This window comes from Dasypus novemcinctus, chromosome 24 (assembly GCF_030445035.2).
Source record: "Dasypus novemcinctus isolate mDasNov1 chromosome 24, mDasNov1.1.hap2, whole genome shotgun sequence".
Classification (NCBI taxonomy): domain Eukaryota; kingdom Metazoa; phylum Chordata; class Mammalia; order Cingulata; family Dasypodidae; genus Dasypus; species Dasypus novemcinctus.
Genome location: NC_080696.1, coordinates 12,252,395 through 12,270,940, shown reverse-complemented (window position 1 = coordinate 12,270,940; position 18,546 = coordinate 12,252,395). Strand labels below are relative to the sequence as shown.

Below are 18,546 nucleotides of genomic sequence, written 5' to 3'. Positions count from 1 at the left end.
TAGTAGCATTATTCACGATTGCCAAAGGATGGAACAACCCTGGTGTCCATCAACTGATGAATGGATAAACTGTGATGTATATACATTGTGAAATGTTATGCAGCTGTAGGAAGAAATGAAATTGTAAAGCATATGACAACATGGATGAACCTGGAAGACATCATGCTCTTGAAGCAAGCCAGACACAAAAGGAAAAATACTGTATGATGGTGCTACTATGAGCTAAATATATTGTGTAATCTCATGCAGTTAATAACTTGAATATGGGTCACCAGAAAAGAAAATGAAGTTAGAGAATAGAAAGCTGAGGATTAACTTGTGCAGAACTGGTTAAAAAAAGATGTGTGCTAATCTTTGGAAACGAACATAACAAGTGAAACCTGGGGGAAGCGGATTTGGCTCAATGTCTGCCTATCACATGGGAGGTCCAGGGTTCAAACCTGTGAGCTGGCCCACACGCAGTGCTGATGCATGCAAGGAGTGCCAAGCCACACAGGGGTGTCCCCCACATAGGGGAGCCCTACATGCAAGGAATGCGCCCTGCATGGAGAGCCACCCCATGCAAAAAAAGTGCAGCCTGCCCAGGAGTGGTGCCACACACAAGAGGAGCTGACACAGCAAGATGACGCAACAAAAGAGACACAGATTACTGGTGCTGCTGACAAGAATGCAAGCGGACACAGAAGAACACAGAGCAAATGGACACAGAGAGCAGACAACGAGGGGGGAGGAGGGAAGGGGGGAGAAATAAATAAAAATAAATATATCTTAAAAAAAAAAAGAAGGGTTTAAATGGAAAGTCTAAGGTCATGTATATTATAAAAGGAAATCTGAAAAGTTTAACATGGAACAGTATAGCATAGTAAAACTGAATGTGAAATATGAATATAGGAAAAATTGCATATATGACTTTTTCTTTGAAATTGAACAAATTTAACATAATTTAAAAAAAATTATGCTAGTGAAAGAAACCAGACAGAAAGTCCTATATATTGTATGATCCCGTTCATATAAAACATAAACATAAATCCATTTATAAAGACGAAATTAGAGTAGTGGTTATGTGGGGCTGGGGTAGGACTGCTAAGAGGTGTAGAGTTTTTCTTTTTTGGAGTAATGAAATTGCTCCAAAATTTTTTGTAGTATAATCACAACCTTGTGATTATACTAAAAGCCATTGCTTATACGCTTTGGAGAGATTGTATGATATATGAATATATCTCAATAAAACTGCTTAATAAATAAGTAAATAACTGTACAAGAGTAGCCAGAAATAGTAGCTATGTATAGCAGGGGAAGCATAGAGAGATTGAGAGGGGAAGAATTTTGTTTGTTTTTCATGATTATTATTGAAATAATGAAAATGCTCTAATGATGACTGAGGTGATGAATGCACAACTATGTGATTATACCAAACACTATTGATTGTACACTTGGGACGAACCATATGCTTTATTATTATGTATCAATAAAATTGATTAGGTTAAAAAAATAGAATGACTTTACTAGTGGAAAGAGTTGGAAAGGGTAATCATTGCCTCTCCAGATGACTCCCTGTTGGAACCCTACTCCTGGAAAGCATGAGGAGTAGAGAGATGGCGAAAGAGGAAGGCCAGGGCTAGTACTTATTAATCATCTACCCAAGGGCCAGGCACTTCTCACCCTTTTTTAAATACTAACAGTCATGTGAAGTGAGTAACATTTTCATTTTTAAAAGAAAGGAATGTTCAGAGAAGTAAAGTAAGTTGTTCAATTAAGGGCTGGTGGTAGAAGAAGTAACTGCTCTTGCATATCCCCTTTTTTCTATCACCTGGAATGCTATGTCTGCCATATTACACCTAATCTTGGATTTGAAGATTCTGATGGAGAACCTTGTTTGAGTTACTTATTCAGGTAACAAAGACTAAAATTTTTACTTTCCCATCTTGCGTCAATCCAGATGTGTACATAAAAAACTGAACATGATCAATAAGAACTTTTCCCTAATTAAAAAAAAGAGAACACCAAAGCCTTTCCATAATACTATCAATTTATATATTTAAGGTGAAAAGCTGTTTCTGAACTGAATTAACAAGTTACTTGATTCTCTTGATAGTTACCACAGTCAGTGTATTAAAGCCAGCTCTGCCAAGCAGATGTCCCAGGTCATTGACAGCTGTGAAAGGAGAAACATGTGGAGAAAATCCTCCTTCCCTTTCCGTTTCTGCTAACTGCAATGAGCACCGAAGTTCATAGAGTGTGTCACCTCCAAACATTGCACCAATAAATACACCATCTGGTTTTAAAACATAATGAATCTGTAATAAATTACAAAACAATTATCAGTATTACATATGTAAAAATGTTAAAAATAATATTAAAATATCAATATTTAACGATTACCACTCTTATTTTGGGAGGTCTCTAAATTGATAATCTGATAATATAATAAATAACATCTAAGACAACTAACTGTCTCTGCTATACACTATAGTTACAAATATAGACAATACATTCACTGATAATATCTAAGTCTGTTGCATGTTTTACAATTTTCTACTAATAGATACATTTTACTTTCATTTTATTTTCCTTCCCCTTCCCTCCCCTTGCCCTGTTTTTTGGTGTTGTCTGTATCCATTTGCTGTGTGATCTGTGTCTATTTCTCTTTTTGTCTTCTCTTCTTGTTTTCTCTTCTAGGATTCACCAGGATTAGATCCTGGGGACCTCTGATGTGGAGAGAGGTTCCCTGTCACTTGTGCCATCTCAGTTCCTAGTTTCTGTTGCGCCTTGCCTTGACTCTCCCCTTGATCTCTCCTTTCTCGCATCATCATCCTGCTACATGGCTCGCTACATGGGCACACCTTTACCAAGAGGCCCCAGGGATCGAACCTGGGTCCTCCCATATGGTAGACGGAAGCCCAATCACTTCAGCCACATCCACTTCCCCATTTTACTTTTATAATCAGAAAGGACATTCAAAGAAAAAAAAATTTTCTAGGGTCATAGATTGCAAAAAACAATCAGTCCTCCTTGTATCTGCACCCTTTGAAATGTCACTTTGTAATAAGTCCTATGGAGATGGAGTCTATTGCTCCTCTCCTTAAATCTGGGCTGGCTTTGTGACTTCCTTAGACCAAAAGAACGCAGAGGAAGTGACAGTGAGTCAGTTTTATAAGCCTAGATCTCAAATGGCCTTACTCTCTTGGGACACTTCCCTAACCACCAGGTTTTGAACAAGCCAGAATTAGCCTGGTGGAGGTTGAGAGACATCCAGAGCAAAAATCAGTTAGTTGTCCCATGTTACACTATCCTAGACCAGCCAGCTCCCATCAAGCTGGCAGCTGACTACAGACACATGGATGAATCCAGCAGCCCCAGATAAATTTCCAGCTAAGCCCAGCCCAAACTATCACCTGCAAAATCATGAGCTAAGTACTTAGTTTTAAGCCACTAAATTGGGGTGGCTTGTTATACAGAAAAAGCTAACATAAGGAGGAATCATTATGATTCACAACATAAACCTGGTAACAGTAGTTTTCTTTAAGAAAACTTATTTTCCAGTTTTAAAACAAAAACTATTTTTAATAGATAACTAAAGCAAAATAGATTTTCCTGTATGTTTTCTTCTACGCATTTCATGGTTTAGCTCTAGGTTACTGATCCATTTTGAGTTAATTTCTATATAAGGTATGAGATAGGGGTTCTCTTTCTTTCTTTTGGACATGGATATCCAGTAGTTCTCCAAACACCATTTGTGGAATAGACTGTTCTGGCACAGCTGGGCAGGCTTGACAGCCTTGTCAAAAATCACTTGACCAGAACAACTAGCAAGATGGCGGCGGAGTAAGGAGCACCTGCTTACTAGGCACTTAGCTACTGGGCACTTAGCAAACATCCAGAGCTCTCTGGAGCTGGCTGAAGCACCTGTTTGGAGGCTCCAGGAGACCAGAAGAGCATCCTGCCACATTCTTGAAGGAATGGAAGGAAGAGACTGCCCATCTGCAGAGAAGATTCATAAACAGAGCATTCCATGCCACAAAGGCCAATGCCCATCCTCCACTGGAGGTATGAGCCGCCTCAGGAGCTGTTCCGCGGCTGGAACTGAAAGCTCCACTTCCCAAAAACAGGGGAGGAAGATACAGTTGGGCACCAACCTCAGCTACAGATGACTAAATCCAGTGGGATAAAGTATAATCCTGAGAACAGCTAAAGTTTGAGCCTGTCTAAGCCACAGAGGTCAGGAGCCACCTCTTGACTCCGTACCTGGCATGAGGGGATGCAGAGAGGACTGAAAATCACAGCCTGGTAGAGAGCGGCTTCTTTCTATCCAGATCAGATTGCAGGTCCAGCCTAAGCCCCAGCCCCACCTCTGGGAGGGAGGAAGCTGGGGGGACCTGCACCAGCTTCTCCAGGAAATTACAGCCAAGCCACGGAGGCCAGTGATTGTACTACTTTGGCAGTGCAAGCTGCCCCAGAAGGTATTCTGTGGCTGGAATTAGAAGCTCCATTTCCCCAAAACAGGGAAGGAGACGGCTGGCAACTGGTTTTGGCTATTCACTGTACACTCGGCTGGCTAAGGTATAACCCAAAAACATCTAGGGTGTAAATCAGTCCAAGTCAAAAAGAGGCCAGTAGCTGCCATTTTGACGCTGCCTCCAGCCTGAGGGGAAGCCAGGACCAAAAATCACAGTGACGGTAGGAACTGGTTTCTTTCACCCAGATCAGTCTGCAGCCCTAGCCTAGGTTTCAGCCCCACCTCCAGCAGGGAGGAGGCTGGCAGGCCCGGCACCACCCTGTCCAGGTAACTGCAGGTACCTTTGGCTGGCACAGAATGAATAATCGGAAGTCTACTAGGGAAACTGCAGTCATCTTGGACCCATACTGCACAGATTGCTGCCCACACCTGCAGCCCCAACCCCGCCCCAGGCAAGGAAGAAAGGGGCGTGAAGCCTCATCAGTCTCTCTGGGCAACTAGAGTCTAGGCTTATATGACTTGGATTTTCCACACAACTGTGACTCTGTCCTACCCCTGGCAAAGGAGAAAGTTGGGAGAAAATTCATCAGACCCTGGAGCAATGAGGGCAGCTTGAGTCTCCACAGCTTATAGGACCAATTACATCCTTGGCTCCTACTGTAAACCAGCAAGGGAGAAAGGGCAGAAAGCCCGAAACTAAAAAAGAAAAACTGCACCTAGAATAAATACTCCAGTAAACCAGGTGCCAAGACACCAACAAAAAATTACAATCCACACCAAGAAACAGGAAGCTATGGCCCAGTTAAAGGAACAAGATAAGCCTCCAAATGACATAAAGGAGTTGAGACAACTAATCATAGATGTTCAAATAAATGTCCTTAATAAATCCAATGAGATGGCTAAAGAAATTAAGGATATTAAGAACACATCGGATGAGAATAAAAAATAATTTGAAAGCATACACAGAAAAACAGCTGCTCTTATGGGAATGAAAGGCACAATAAATGAAATTTTAAAAAATATTGGAATCATAGAATAGCTTTGAGGAGGCAGAAAGGATTGGTGAGATTATAGAAATGGCTTCTGAAAGAGACCATACAAAAGAACATTTGAAGAATGGAAAAAACTGAACAAGGGCTCAGGGAACATAAAGACAGCAAAAGACATGCAAACATACATGTCACAGGTGTCCCAGAAGGAGAAGAGAAGGGAAAAGGGGAAGAAGGAATATTTGAAGAAATAATGGTAGAAAATTTCCCAATCCTATTGAAGGACATAGATATCCACATCCAAGAAGCACAGTGTACTCCCATCCAAAAAAGTCCAAATAGACCAATTCCAAGACACATACTATCAGAATGTCAAATGGCAAGGACAAAGAGAGAATTCTGAGAGCAGCAAGAGAAAAGTAATGCATAACATATAAGATATACCCACAATAAGATTAAGTGCTGATTTCCCACCAGAAACCATGGAGGCAAGAATTCAGTGGTATGATATATTTAAGATACTGTAAGAAAAAAACTTCCAGCCAAGAATCTTATATCTGGTGAAACTGTCTTTCAAAAATGAGGGTGAGATTAGAATATTCATAGATAAACAGAAACTGAGAGAATTTCTAACCAAGAGACCAGATTTTCAGGAAATACTAAAGGGTGTGCTAGAGCCTGAAAAGAAAAGACAGGAGACAAAGACCTAGAAGAGAGTCTGGAAATAAAGATTATATCAATAAAAGTAACCAAAAGTGTCAAAAGAGTTGCGAAAATAAAATATGACAGATAAAACTCAAGGAGGAAGAAACTTAACCAACAATAAAGCACTTGTATTCAGAAAACTGCAACTCAGTGTTAAAAGAAATTTAAAAAAGCCTAAGTAACTGGAAGAACATTCCATGCTCTTGGATTAGAAGACTAAATATCAGTAAGATGTCATTTCTACTCAAATTGATATACAGATTCAATGCAATTCTGATAAAAATTCCACCAGCATTAAAAAAAAAAGATTGAAAACACATTTATCAAATTTATTTGAAAGGGTAAGGGGTCCTGAATAGCCAGAAACATTTTAAAAAGGAACTCTCATCTCCAGACTTTATATTACCTAGCCATTGTGGTAAAATCAGCATGGCACTGGCATAAAGACAGACACATAGACCAATGGAAACAAACTGATGGTTCAGAAACAGACCCTCAGATGTATGATCAAGTGATTCTTAACTAGTCTGTCAAAGCCACACAGTTCAGGCAGAACAGTCCATTCAACAAATGGTGCTGAAAGAACTGGATATCCATAGCCAAAAGAAGGAAAGAGGACCCCTATCTCACACCTTATCCAAAAATTATCTCAAAATGGATCAAAAACCTAAAAGTAAAAGCAAGAACCATAAAGTTTCTAGAAGAAATTGTAGGAAAATATCTTCAAGCCCTGGTGGTAGGTGGCGGATTCTTAAAGGAGATAAGAGGAGGACTGAGGTGGACTACTGATGTTTAATGGATGTAGAAGTTTTAATTATCTTTAATGTGAAAGTGTGAAAATGTATAGAGTGGATGGTAATAAGTAGTGAGTAATAGCTAGTTTATAAATGGGGATGTGGCTGAAATGGAAGCCTAGTGATGTAAATGCCAACTGACAGAATGCTACAGAATAATCTAGGAACTGAATAGCACAGTAAACCAAGAAGTGGATGAGAATTGTGGTTGATGGTACAGATGCAAGTGTCCTTCGTGAGCTAGAGCAAATGTACATCACTACTGCAGGGTGGTTGGAATGTGAAGAAGCATGGGAAAAATACAACTAGAGGACCTATGGACTGTGGTTAGCAGTAATAATGTAATATGCTTGCACCTATGCCAAAGATGTACTGTGTTGATAATGGGCAGTATGGAGAATGTATGCCAAATGTACACTATGAACGTGGTAACAATCAGATGATATTACTTTTTCCATAACAAAGGTTCCACCACAGTGTGGTGTTGAAAGATGGATGTTGTTTGGGAATTCTGCATATATATGTGATTGCTTTATAAGTTTACAACTTCTGTCATAAAAAATATATTTAAAAAATAATAATAGGATGGGTTGGGTGAAAAATACACCAAATATAAGATAAGGGCTATAATTAGTAGTAATATTTTGACAATATTCTTTCATAATCTGTAATAAATGTCTCACGACAATGCAAGGTGTTGGTAGAGGGTTGATGTATGGGACCTCCGTATAATGTTATGCATGTTTGCTTTGTAAGTCTACAACTTTTTACTATATCCTTATTGTTTATGTATGTTCATATATAAGTGATATAAAGATAATAATAGGGTGGATTGGGGAAAATACTTTGGTTAGTAATAATATTTTGACAATGTTCGTTAACCCTTTGTTTAAAAATGTTTAACAACAATGCAAGGTATTGGTGGTAGGGTGAGTTATGAGAGTCCTGTATGACGCTATGTATGTTTGTTTTGTAAGTTCACAACTACTACTATACAATTATTGTGTATATATGTTTATGTATGAGTGATACACTTCAATAAACTAAAAAAAAAAAAAATCACTTGACCAGAAATGTGAGAGTCTATTTCTGATCTCTCGATTCAGTTTCATTGGTCAATCTGTCTTTATGCCAGTACCATGCTGTTTTTACCACTGTAGCTAAGTAAGATGCTTAAGGTAAGGAAGTGAGAGTCCTCCAACATCACTTTTCTTCTTTAAGACATTTTTGGCTATCTGGGGCCCCTTACCCTTCCAAATAAATTTGATAATTGGCTTTTCCATTTCTGTCAAAAAGGTTGTTGGGATTTTTATTGGGATTGTGCTGAATCTGTAAACCAGTTTGGGTAGAATGGTGAGAGATAGGAATCCAACTTCATTCTTCTATAAATGAAAATCCAGTTTCCCCAGCACTATTTGCTGAAGAGGCTATTTTCTTCCTCATTCAATGGACTTGGTATCCTTGTTGAAAATTAATCAACCATAGATGTGTGTCTATTTTTGGACTCTTAGTCATATTCCACTCGTCTACATGTCTATCCTTATGCCGCACTATTTTGATTACTATAGCTTTTAGTAAGTTTTGAAATCAATCATAAACTGCCAGTCTTCCAATTCTGTTCTGTTTAAGGATGGCTCTGGCTATTCAGGGTATCCTGCAATTCCTATATGAATGTGATTATTGATTTTACCATTTGAACAAAATAAGGCTGTTGGAATTTTGTTAGGAATTGCATTACATCTGTAGATCACTGTGGGTAGTACTGATACCTTAACAATATTAAATCTTTCAAATTTATGAATACAGGATATTTTTCCATTTCTTTAAGTCTAATTTCTTTCAGCAATGTGTTATAGTTTTCAGTATATAAGTCTTTCACCTCCTTGGTTAAATTTATTTCTAGATGTTTTATTCTTTTAGATGCTACTGTAAATAGAATTGTTTTCTTAATTTCATTTTTGGATGCTTAGTCTCCTTCAATTTACCAACTTCTGGCAACGATTTTCTAATCAGCAAACTGAAGCTATTTTGCAGGGTCATTTAGCATACATATGAAACAGAGCGCAATGACTGGCAAGTAATATGTGCTTCAGATATGGCAGTTATTAACTTCCCAACCAACTTTTTATGATTTCACTCTCCTCTTCAGAATTCTCCAGTGGCTCTGAATTGCATACAAAATAAACTCCAAATTCCTTAACCCAGCACCCAAGTCCTCCTAAATCCTAAATCTGGTCAAATACGCTGCATCTCCTAGCACTATACTAATTCTCCACACAGGTTTCCTCTTTGTTCCTTCCTGCTCCTGCAGCTCTTATATCTCCCCCTACCTATCCTGGAACTCTGTCTCCCTAGAATGCCTTCCCAATCCAAATCTTATCTACCATCTAAGATGCTATTCAAGTAATTCCTTCCCCTTTAAGCCTTCCTAGCCACAGTGATCTATTTTCCTCTTCTAAACATGAATTTCACTTACCTTTCACCTGTTAACTGATAAATGTCAATTAACATTGACATTTACCAAGTACTCTTCAGTTAGTGTATGAAGAGAATATATAATATAAATTAATAGGTCCCTGACCGCAAAAAGTTTATAGTCAACTAAGGGAAAGGAGTCTACATAGAAAATACCTTATGATACCAATATTATTTTGTGCAATTATCACCACAATTAGATTTCTTAAATTCCTGGAAAGGAAGAAATCACCCAATGTGCTTACCCAGCCCAAAGCAGATTAAAAAAAAAAAGTTCATCTGACTACATTATCCAAATGTCAGACCTCTAAGCAAATAGCTGGTGAAAACTAAAACATTTATACATTTCTAATAATAAAATGACAAAGGATAATGGAATCAACATAGGTTTTCTCACCTGTTCAAGTGCTCCAGGAAGGTCATTTACCCAGTGTAAACTAAAATATAAAAACACATATTTGTTTCAGTTTGTTTGTATAATGATAAGCCACAAAATGATGTTAATTTTGAAGCTTGAAATCACATAAAAAAATTCACTGACTATTTTCATTTAAGCTTAAAAATAATACTTCTGGGTGAAAACTTTATTTATGTTCACACTAGCAAATTCCCACGTCAATACATCACTATGCTTAGGTAAAATACCTAATATGATTAACTGCCTAATCTTCAAAACTAAATGTTAAAAGTTTTTCCTACTCAGGTGTCTCATCTAAACAATGCTATTCTGAGCCCTTATTAAAAGACAGTAGTAAAAATAAGCATTTGATGACGTGTTCAAGGAAGCTCATCAATTAAATCAAACAGTTAAGCTAGGGAAATACATTGTTATTTTCCTACAAAAAAATAAATAAAATCCATCAACAGCCCTAAAATGCTTCCAAGGAAAACAGTATTATTCATCACAACTTCACTGAGTGAGTTTTTAAATAATATCCACATTTAAAGATTAGGAAAAAAAATGAACCCTACATATTTAAACTAAAGTTTCAACATGTTTTGTTTAATTACTGAGAACAAAATACTAATTTAAGGGATCACTTACATTGTCTTTCGACTCTATTTACCCTCTCCCAGTGCTTGGTCCAACATGACTAGAATCAGATCATTCTCAATCTTTAATAGAATAGAGTTCACACTTCCCTGACAGAGTTGGAATCGTTTTATGCTGTGTGTCAGGTCAGAGCTGAACTACTTAAAACCACACTATGTTAAGCTTATATTTACCTTTCATAATGCTTTACAACAATTATCAGATACTCTAAAAACCAGGGAGGTCATATTATAAGTTCTATCATACTGATGGGCAAACTGAAACCAAAAGAACTAGTTACTTGCTAAAAGCAAGCAGATGAACTGAAGCTAACACTCATGATATTGTATTACCATCACCACCTTCTTTTGCTAAAACTGTTTCATCACCCAAAACAGAAACTCTTTACTCATTAAGCAATAATTCCCCATACCCACTTCACCAAGCCCCTGGTAACGTCTAATCTACTTTCTGTCCCTATGAATTGGCAAATTCTTGATATATCATACAAATGGAATCATAAAATACTTGTCCTTTTTGTCTGGCTTATTTTACTTCGCATGTTTTCAGTGTTCATCCACGTTGTAGCAGGTATTAGAACTTCATTCTTTTTTTCATGGATGAATAATATTCTGTTGTATGTATACACTATATTTTGTTTATCTATTAATCTGTTGATGCAGATAGCAGTTGTGTCCACCTAGTGGCTATTGTGAATACCTGCTACGAACATCGTGTACAAGTATCTGATTCCTTGCCTTCAGTTCTTTGGGGTAAATACCAAGGAGGAGAATTGTCAGGTAATATGGTAATTCTATATAATATATTTTTTAAAAGTACAAATGGATTACCAACCTTAAACTGCTAACCACCAGGTCAAATGTATTTTCTCTGAAGGGAAGGAATTCTTCATCAGCTAAAACACGGACAGTAGGAATTTCCGTTTCTAAGGTATTTTTCTAATGATAAAAATAGTTCAAAAGTCATTCACAAAGTTTCTCAATTACTAACACCCAATCATTGTTACATTGAAGAAATGTTATATTTACTTGGCAGATCACACCTCTTCCAAAAAATAAAAAAATAAGGTGACACATAGAAGGTACTCAAAAATATTTGTTAAATGACATTTAGGACCAGTCAGAAAAACTGGATAGCTGGTAGAAAAACATCAATAGGATACTGATTTCACTCTAAAACAAATCCCAGAAGACTGAAACTTTCAGTGAAATAACTGAAACCACAGAAGTACTAGATAAAATATGTTTAAGTATTTTTATATTCTTGGGTGAAAATATCTAAACATGACTCAAAAGCCATAAACTGTACAGGAAAAAAACGGATGTTTTTCATGATAAATTAAAACTTAAAAAAAGCAATAAACAATGTAAACAAAAAACTAGGGAAAATATTTACAACATATGTAATAAAGGATTAATATCCCTAAAACAATAAGCTCTTACAAATCAACTAGAATAACAACATGCCAAGGTTAACAGTTTAAGGACAAATTATAGGTGAGTTAATCTGTAAATAAAATTATTTACAAAATTCACAAATTAAGAAATACCAATAGCCAAGAGTCACCAACGGCTGTTTGGATGCACAAGTAATCAAAGAAATGTAAACAGTAATAATGAGAGTCTACTTCTGCCTATCAGATTGACAAAGACAAAAAGAAATGACACCACTACCATTGCCAAAGAAAAGGAGAAATAAGCACTTTAATACAATATCATTGTTCAGTCTTTCTAACGGCAGTCTGGAGATGAATCCATAAATTCTACTACTAGGAATTTACTTCAAAGAGAAAAATCAAATACACAAAGTTGATTTATACAAGGCTGTTCGTCACAGCGTTGATTACTGAGAACCTAAAAATAAAACTACCCTTTCTGGCTAAATAATAAATCTGGCTAAATAAACCATGGAAGTGTTACATATTAGAAGACTACATAGCCATTTTAAAAAGATGGTATGTGTATAAATATATAAATATGTCATTCACTCACATAGAAATGACACTGCATGAAAAACATGGCAAGTTAGCATAACTACTATTCACATAAAATTGTGCACTGGGGCAACAGTTATGTATCTGCAAAGTTGGAGACCAAATGTCACAAAATGGTTACCTGAGTGATGGGACTAGGGATGATTTGCCCTTTCTCCTATATATATCCTGTAGTGTTGAACTCTTCTGTATGCATGTTATATTTATCACCAGAAAAAAATTAAATAGAGCTATTTTCATTTTGAAGAATATAAAAATAAAGACTTGAAAACCAGACCAGGAGCTCAGAAACCAAAGTGTTAAAAAGCTACCTACCAATGGTGTGGGGTGTTACTGATAGGGGGCACATGGTTGGGAGTTCTCCAGGGCATGTATACAGGGTACATAAACATGTTTGGATATTTTCATAGTGGTTTCAGTTAAAAATGACAACCAAGGGAGTGCTGAGTTCCTAGCCAAGGGAGCGCTATCACATTCCCCAATGGAACAGCAACAATCCCCCAAGGGCAATGGCAAAGACCAATAAGGACGGATGATCCAACAATGAGCCCTTGATACTGATGGCTATGATTATGACACTGTGTGCCTGAATTATGAACTAGGCCTAGAGCTGCAGGGTTCCTAAGAGTTACCTCCTGAGAGTCTCCATGTTGCTCAAATGTGGCCATTCTCTAAGTCAAACTGAGCATATAAATGCATTACCTTCCCCTCAGCATGGGACACGACCCCCAGGGAGGGGCCTCCCTGGCACCTTGGGATTACTACCAAGCACCAGCTGATGATGTAACTAGAAAAAGACCTTGAATAAAAGGGTCAACTCAGACCAGCAGAATATCTCAGCCTACATGTAACATCAGGTGTTAAAAATTGCTTTTTGACTTTGGATAAAAGGGGGAAATAGAAAGGACAAATGAGTTTATATGGCTATGAGTCTCCAGAAGAGTTTCACAACTCATCAGAGGGTAACGCTTACACACACCTCAGCAGAGTACCAGAGACAGCCCAATTAGATAGAAAATTGGTTCTCCTGAGGGCTACAGAGACCCACAGGTTGCATGGTCACGGCAGATGACTGGAGTTAACAGTGCCAAGACAGTTGGCCCAACTTTGGAGTTTGTGTTTCTGAGTGTGATGGAGTTGGATTCAGATATGACCTTTCTACACATGCCTCTTCTGTTACTTTTACCGGACCTGTGGGTGGCACTGGGGTTGGTGTATACTCGGGAGACCTGAATCTCTGGACTGTCCATGTGATAGCCAGGCCCTGAGCCTCAACAGACTTGCAACTCCTACCCTCTGGTTTATTAGACTTACCCCGGTCAGCTAACAGGGAGGTGAAGAGGGTCAACCACCACACCAGGGAGCCAAGAGTGCCTACAACTGCAAGTAGGAGAATTGCATCCATCATCTATGTGGAATCTAAACCCCCTCTTGATGTAGAGGGGGATTGGACATAACCATCCTAGGGTCCACAGGATGGAGGAATACAGTAGGGATTAGAGTGGACTTACCGGTGTTCTGCTGTGGAACTATTGTGATTAGTAATGGAAGAAACTGTAGCATTGATGTGGAGAACATGGCCACGGTAGTTGCTGAGGGTAGGGAGAGAGAAGAAGAGAAAAGATGTGGGGGCATTTTCAGGACTTGGAGTTGTCCTGGGAGGTGCTGCAGGGACAGGTGCTGGACATTGTGTGTCCTGCCATGGCCCACTGGGTGGACTGGGGGAGAGTGCAGACTACAATGTAGACCACTGTCCATGTGGTGCAGCAGTGCTTCAAAATGTATTCACCAGGTGCAGTGAATGTGCCACGATGATGGAAGAGGTTGTTGATGTGGGAGGAGTGGGGTGAGGGGGATGAGGGGTATATAGGGACCACATCTTTTTTGAGTGTAACATTTAAAAGAAAATAAAGCAGAAAAAAGAAAAGAAAAAAAAAAGCTACCTACCAAAGCATGTTCTGCAATGTCTGCTTGGAAAAACTTTCCAACAGTTTCCTGCAATGGAATAATTAAATCTGTTCAGATTACACACACACACACAAATCAAATAGCATACCCTGCTTTCAATTCTTCTGGGTATACACCCAGGAGTGGGATTGCTGGATCATATGGCAGTTCTATAGTTAGCTTCCTGAGGAACTGCCAAACTGTCCTCCATAATGGCTACACCATTCTACATTTCCCCCAGCAATGGATGAGCGTTCCCTTTCCTCCACATCCTCTCTAACACTTGTAGTTCTATTTTTTTACATGTGGCTCTTCTGCCCCTTTTATTCGAACCTATAACTTGCACTATGCTCATTAAATATAGGTACCAGAGACTTAAATGCCCAGAATCTCGGCGATTGCAACACCTACACTCCAGGTTACCAGACTCACCCAGGACAACAAAAGTATGATGATGAATAACATCCATCCCAAAAAACAGAGAGTATATACAACTGCAAGCAAGACAGTTCTGCCAATCTGCCCCATGGGATCTATGACCCCTCTCAATCAGAAACAGAGTGGGCATCACCATCTTCAAGACTGAGGAATGGAGGAGTGGCTATAGCTCAAATGGTTGAGTGCACACTTTCATGTACAAGAGTCCCGGGTTTGATTCCTGGTACCTCCTAAAAATAAAACAAAATGAAAAAACCAACTTCCATTGGGGAGTGGATGTAACTCAGCAGTTAAGCACCTGCTTCCCATATACAAGGTCCTGGATTCAATCCCTGGTACCTCCTAAAAGTAAAAAAAGACTGAGGAATGAACAAACATAAGAGGGCCTGCAACTATGGAAAGTAGACTTACTATTCTAGCAATGGAAGAATTTGTAACAATGAAATAAATGCAGTGGTCACCAGAGGTTCTGAGAGGAAGAAGAGGGAAGAATAGGTATAACAAGGGGCATTTTGGGACAATGGACTAGTTCTAAATGACACTGCAATGATGAATACAGGCCCTTATACATTTTGCCAAAACATTTTGCCAAACCTATAAAAAAAGTGTGGTGCGAAGTATAAACTATAATGAAAACTACTGACCATGGTTAGTAGCAATGCTTCAATATGAACTCATCAATCATAACAAATGTACCATACTAATGAAAGATGTTGTTAATGGGGCAAAGTGTGTGTGGGCTATATGGGAATCCCCCCTATACTTCTGATGCATCATTTTTCATTTTTGTTATCTAAAGCTTCTTAAAAAAAAAAAAAAAAAAGAATAGGTGTGACTAATCAACATCCTGGATTAAGGCTTATTTTTTAAAATTCTCATGGCATAATAATCGGAGAGTTACAGTTTTCCCACTCTTATGCCACGAAGAATCTGGAATCATTTTCTGCCTTTTAGTTGTTCAATCAAAGAGTTTACAAAGAGGGAAGAAAGAATTAACAAACACAGATACTTGGGGGGCGTGAGTGATTTCAAAGTCCCTCTGCTTCAAGTATCCTCTCTGCCTTCCAAGTGGAAAGGATAATGTATCCTTCTCTCCCTAGTTAATACTATCTGCCATGGTCCCCTATCTTCTTTTTGCTCTCCCAAGTACCATCTCCACTGTCTTCAAGCTCAGTCTTCTATCTTTTTCTCTCACCTTGCAATAGAGATTGGCTTCCCAATCTTAAAACCTCTCATCTCTAACCACCTTCTAGTTTTGCGATCCACAACTCTACTTCTCACTAATTCTCTCTCTGCAAGTCTTGGTAATCTATTTTCCCTTTTATTGCTCTACTAAAACTACTGGTTATGTGATATGTGAAAATATGTCCATGAAACTGCTAAAAAAAAAACCCTCACATTATTTATAAAGATTACTGATAGCCTAATCACCACCAACTTCAACCTTCTTCCCTCACTGCTTTTTGTCCTACTTCAAGTGACTTCTGTGACACATAGCACTGTTGATGGCTTCCTAAAAACATCTTTAATACTTTCTACTCTGGGTTCCCCCTGTATTAGAGAAGCCAACCCTTCTGGCCTCAGCCACACCTGCTTCTTAAAGAACTTCCTTGCGTACACCTTGGAAAGGGCACCCTACCACAAAACCCCTACCAGCTTGAGGGCAACTGGTGTGCAGGTAAATGTTTAACAATAGGCTCTCCAAAAAAATGTGCTGAGTTGTAGTGTTTGCTGATTTCCATGGTGGATTTCATGCGAACATCGACGAGAGTTGAGAAGAGATGTGCACAACTGGCTTTCATGAGCCAGCTACAGCACAATATTACGAGGGTAAAGAATTAGTCCAATCAGACTATCTGTTCTTGCCTCTCATATAAAATGTGAACTGAGAGACATATGGACATGGAATCAGAAGCAGTGATGTGCTGGTAAAGTTTTAACAACTGGCTCATGGTAGAGGGCTGTTTTGTAGCAGCTGCCAATTTCCATAGTATAAATACTCCCATTATGGCTCATTTCAAGCTATCTATGTGATATCACTGAACACAGAGAGGCGAAGTGATATTAGCAGTCAGCTTTTGAGCTGGTAGGAGCTTGCTCCAGCTCTCAGTGTAGGATACTCATTTCAAAGCTGAACAAAAATTAAACACTAAGGATAGTCTCAGGAGGAAAAAATTCCGTGCAGTATCCACGGAATTCTGGAAAACATGTGAACCAGAGGGACTTTGTTCTGGATGTTTTAGAATCTCCATCCTTGTGAAGCCTGGCTATACATCCAAATCCTTAAGTTATATAAAGGCCATTATGTAATAAATGTCCCTGTGTTTAAACTGGTTTCAGTGGATTTCTACTTTTTATAATCAATAGATACCTTACTAAAACACCTTTCAACTTTCTGTTCCTGGCAAGTTGTTGGCTCCTCCTCATCCTCTCACCTGGATCGCAGAGGACTCCTTGCTACGTTTTGCACACAGAAATTTCCCCAATTCCTATGGCTTCAGTTATCACCTCTATGCAGATAATCTCCAAATAACAACAGGCCCCACTTGGCCAGACTTACCTGGTATCATTTAATCCCCTTAAAACCCTTTGAGATAGGTTAATGCTCACATTTTATAAAAACTGAAGTTGGGTAAATGGTCCAAGGGTACACTGACAGCAGGTGGCAGAGCTAGATTTTGAATTTCTGTCTAACTTCAAGTCAGTGCTCTTCAACTCCACACCTTAGTTCCAGATCCCCATTTCCAACTACTTGCTGGATTTTAACACTAATATACCCATTAACACCTCAATCTCAACTATCTCCCTGCCCCGTCCTAATCCCTGGACTTTGTCCAGTTACTGATGCTCATAACTTCAAAGGTATCTTGTATTTACCCACAAAGTATTTATTTTAAAACTCTTCACTGTATGCCTGTCAACACAGTGAAGAACTTGGTACTGTTCTAGGCACTGGAGATTTAGCAGTGAACAAAAATGAGCAAGGTCCATGAGTATTTATTTCAGTGAGAAAAGACAGACAACAAACATAAACCAGGTGCTAATAAGTGCTAGAGAGAGAAATAAAGCAAGTAGGCAGTGGAGAGTGGGGGCACAATTTTACAGAGTAGTCAGGGAAGGAGTCTTTGATGAGGGCTCATTTAAAAGACCTGTGGTGGTGCATCTGCCCCATGGGATCTAAGTCCTTTCTCAATTGGAGACAGGGTAGGCATCACCATCTCAAAATCCTCAAGATTGAGGAATGAAGAAACACAAGGGTGGAAAGCAACCATGGACTAAAGTAGACTTATGATTACTCTAGCAATGGAAGACCTTGTATCATTGATATAAAGGCAGTGGCCACCAGAGATTCTGAGGGGAGAAGAGGGAAGGTTAGGTGTATCATGGGGGTATTTTTTGGGACACTGGACTTGTCCTGCATGACATAGCAATGATGGATACAGGCCATTATATATTTTGTCCAAATCTATAAAATTGCATAGGGCAAAGTGTAAACTATAATGTAAACTGTACTCCTTAGCTAGTACGAAGCTACAATGTGTTTATCTATCATGACAAATGTACCACACTAAGGAAAGATGTTGCTAATGTGGGAAAACGTGGGAGGGGGTGGTGTATATGGGAATCTCCTGTATTTTTTATGTAACATTTACAGAATCTAAAGCTTCATTTAAAAAAAAAAAAAAAAAAAGATG

The 18,546-nt window shown here is 38.6% G+C and overlaps 1 protein-coding gene across 3 annotated transcripts in view; it reads right to left on the bottom strand.

Moving 5' to 3' along the window:
* Nucleotides 1-18,546, bottom strand: part of NDUFAF5 (NADH:ubiquinone oxidoreductase complex assembly factor 5) — a 47,727-nt gene that overhangs the window by 16,799 nt on the left and 12,382 nt on the right. For all 3 annotated transcript variants that reach the window (XR_011647288.1, XR_009183368.2, XM_004475278.4), the window contains exons 4-7: nucleotides 14,414-14,461; nucleotides 11,308-11,411; nucleotides 9,817-9,856; nucleotides 2,100-2,297 (exon numbers count right to left, since the gene is read on the bottom strand). Coding sequence is in view for 1 of the 3 variants with exons in the window: in XM_004475278.4 (XP_004475335.1) it covers nucleotides 2,100-2,297; nucleotides 9,817-9,856; nucleotides 11,308-11,411; nucleotides 14,414-14,461 (390 nt within the window). In the remaining 2 variants the exon portion in view is untranslated. The remainder of the gene's footprint in view (nucleotides 1-2,099; nucleotides 2,298-9,816; nucleotides 9,857-11,307; nucleotides 11,412-14,413; nucleotides 14,462-18,546) is intronic.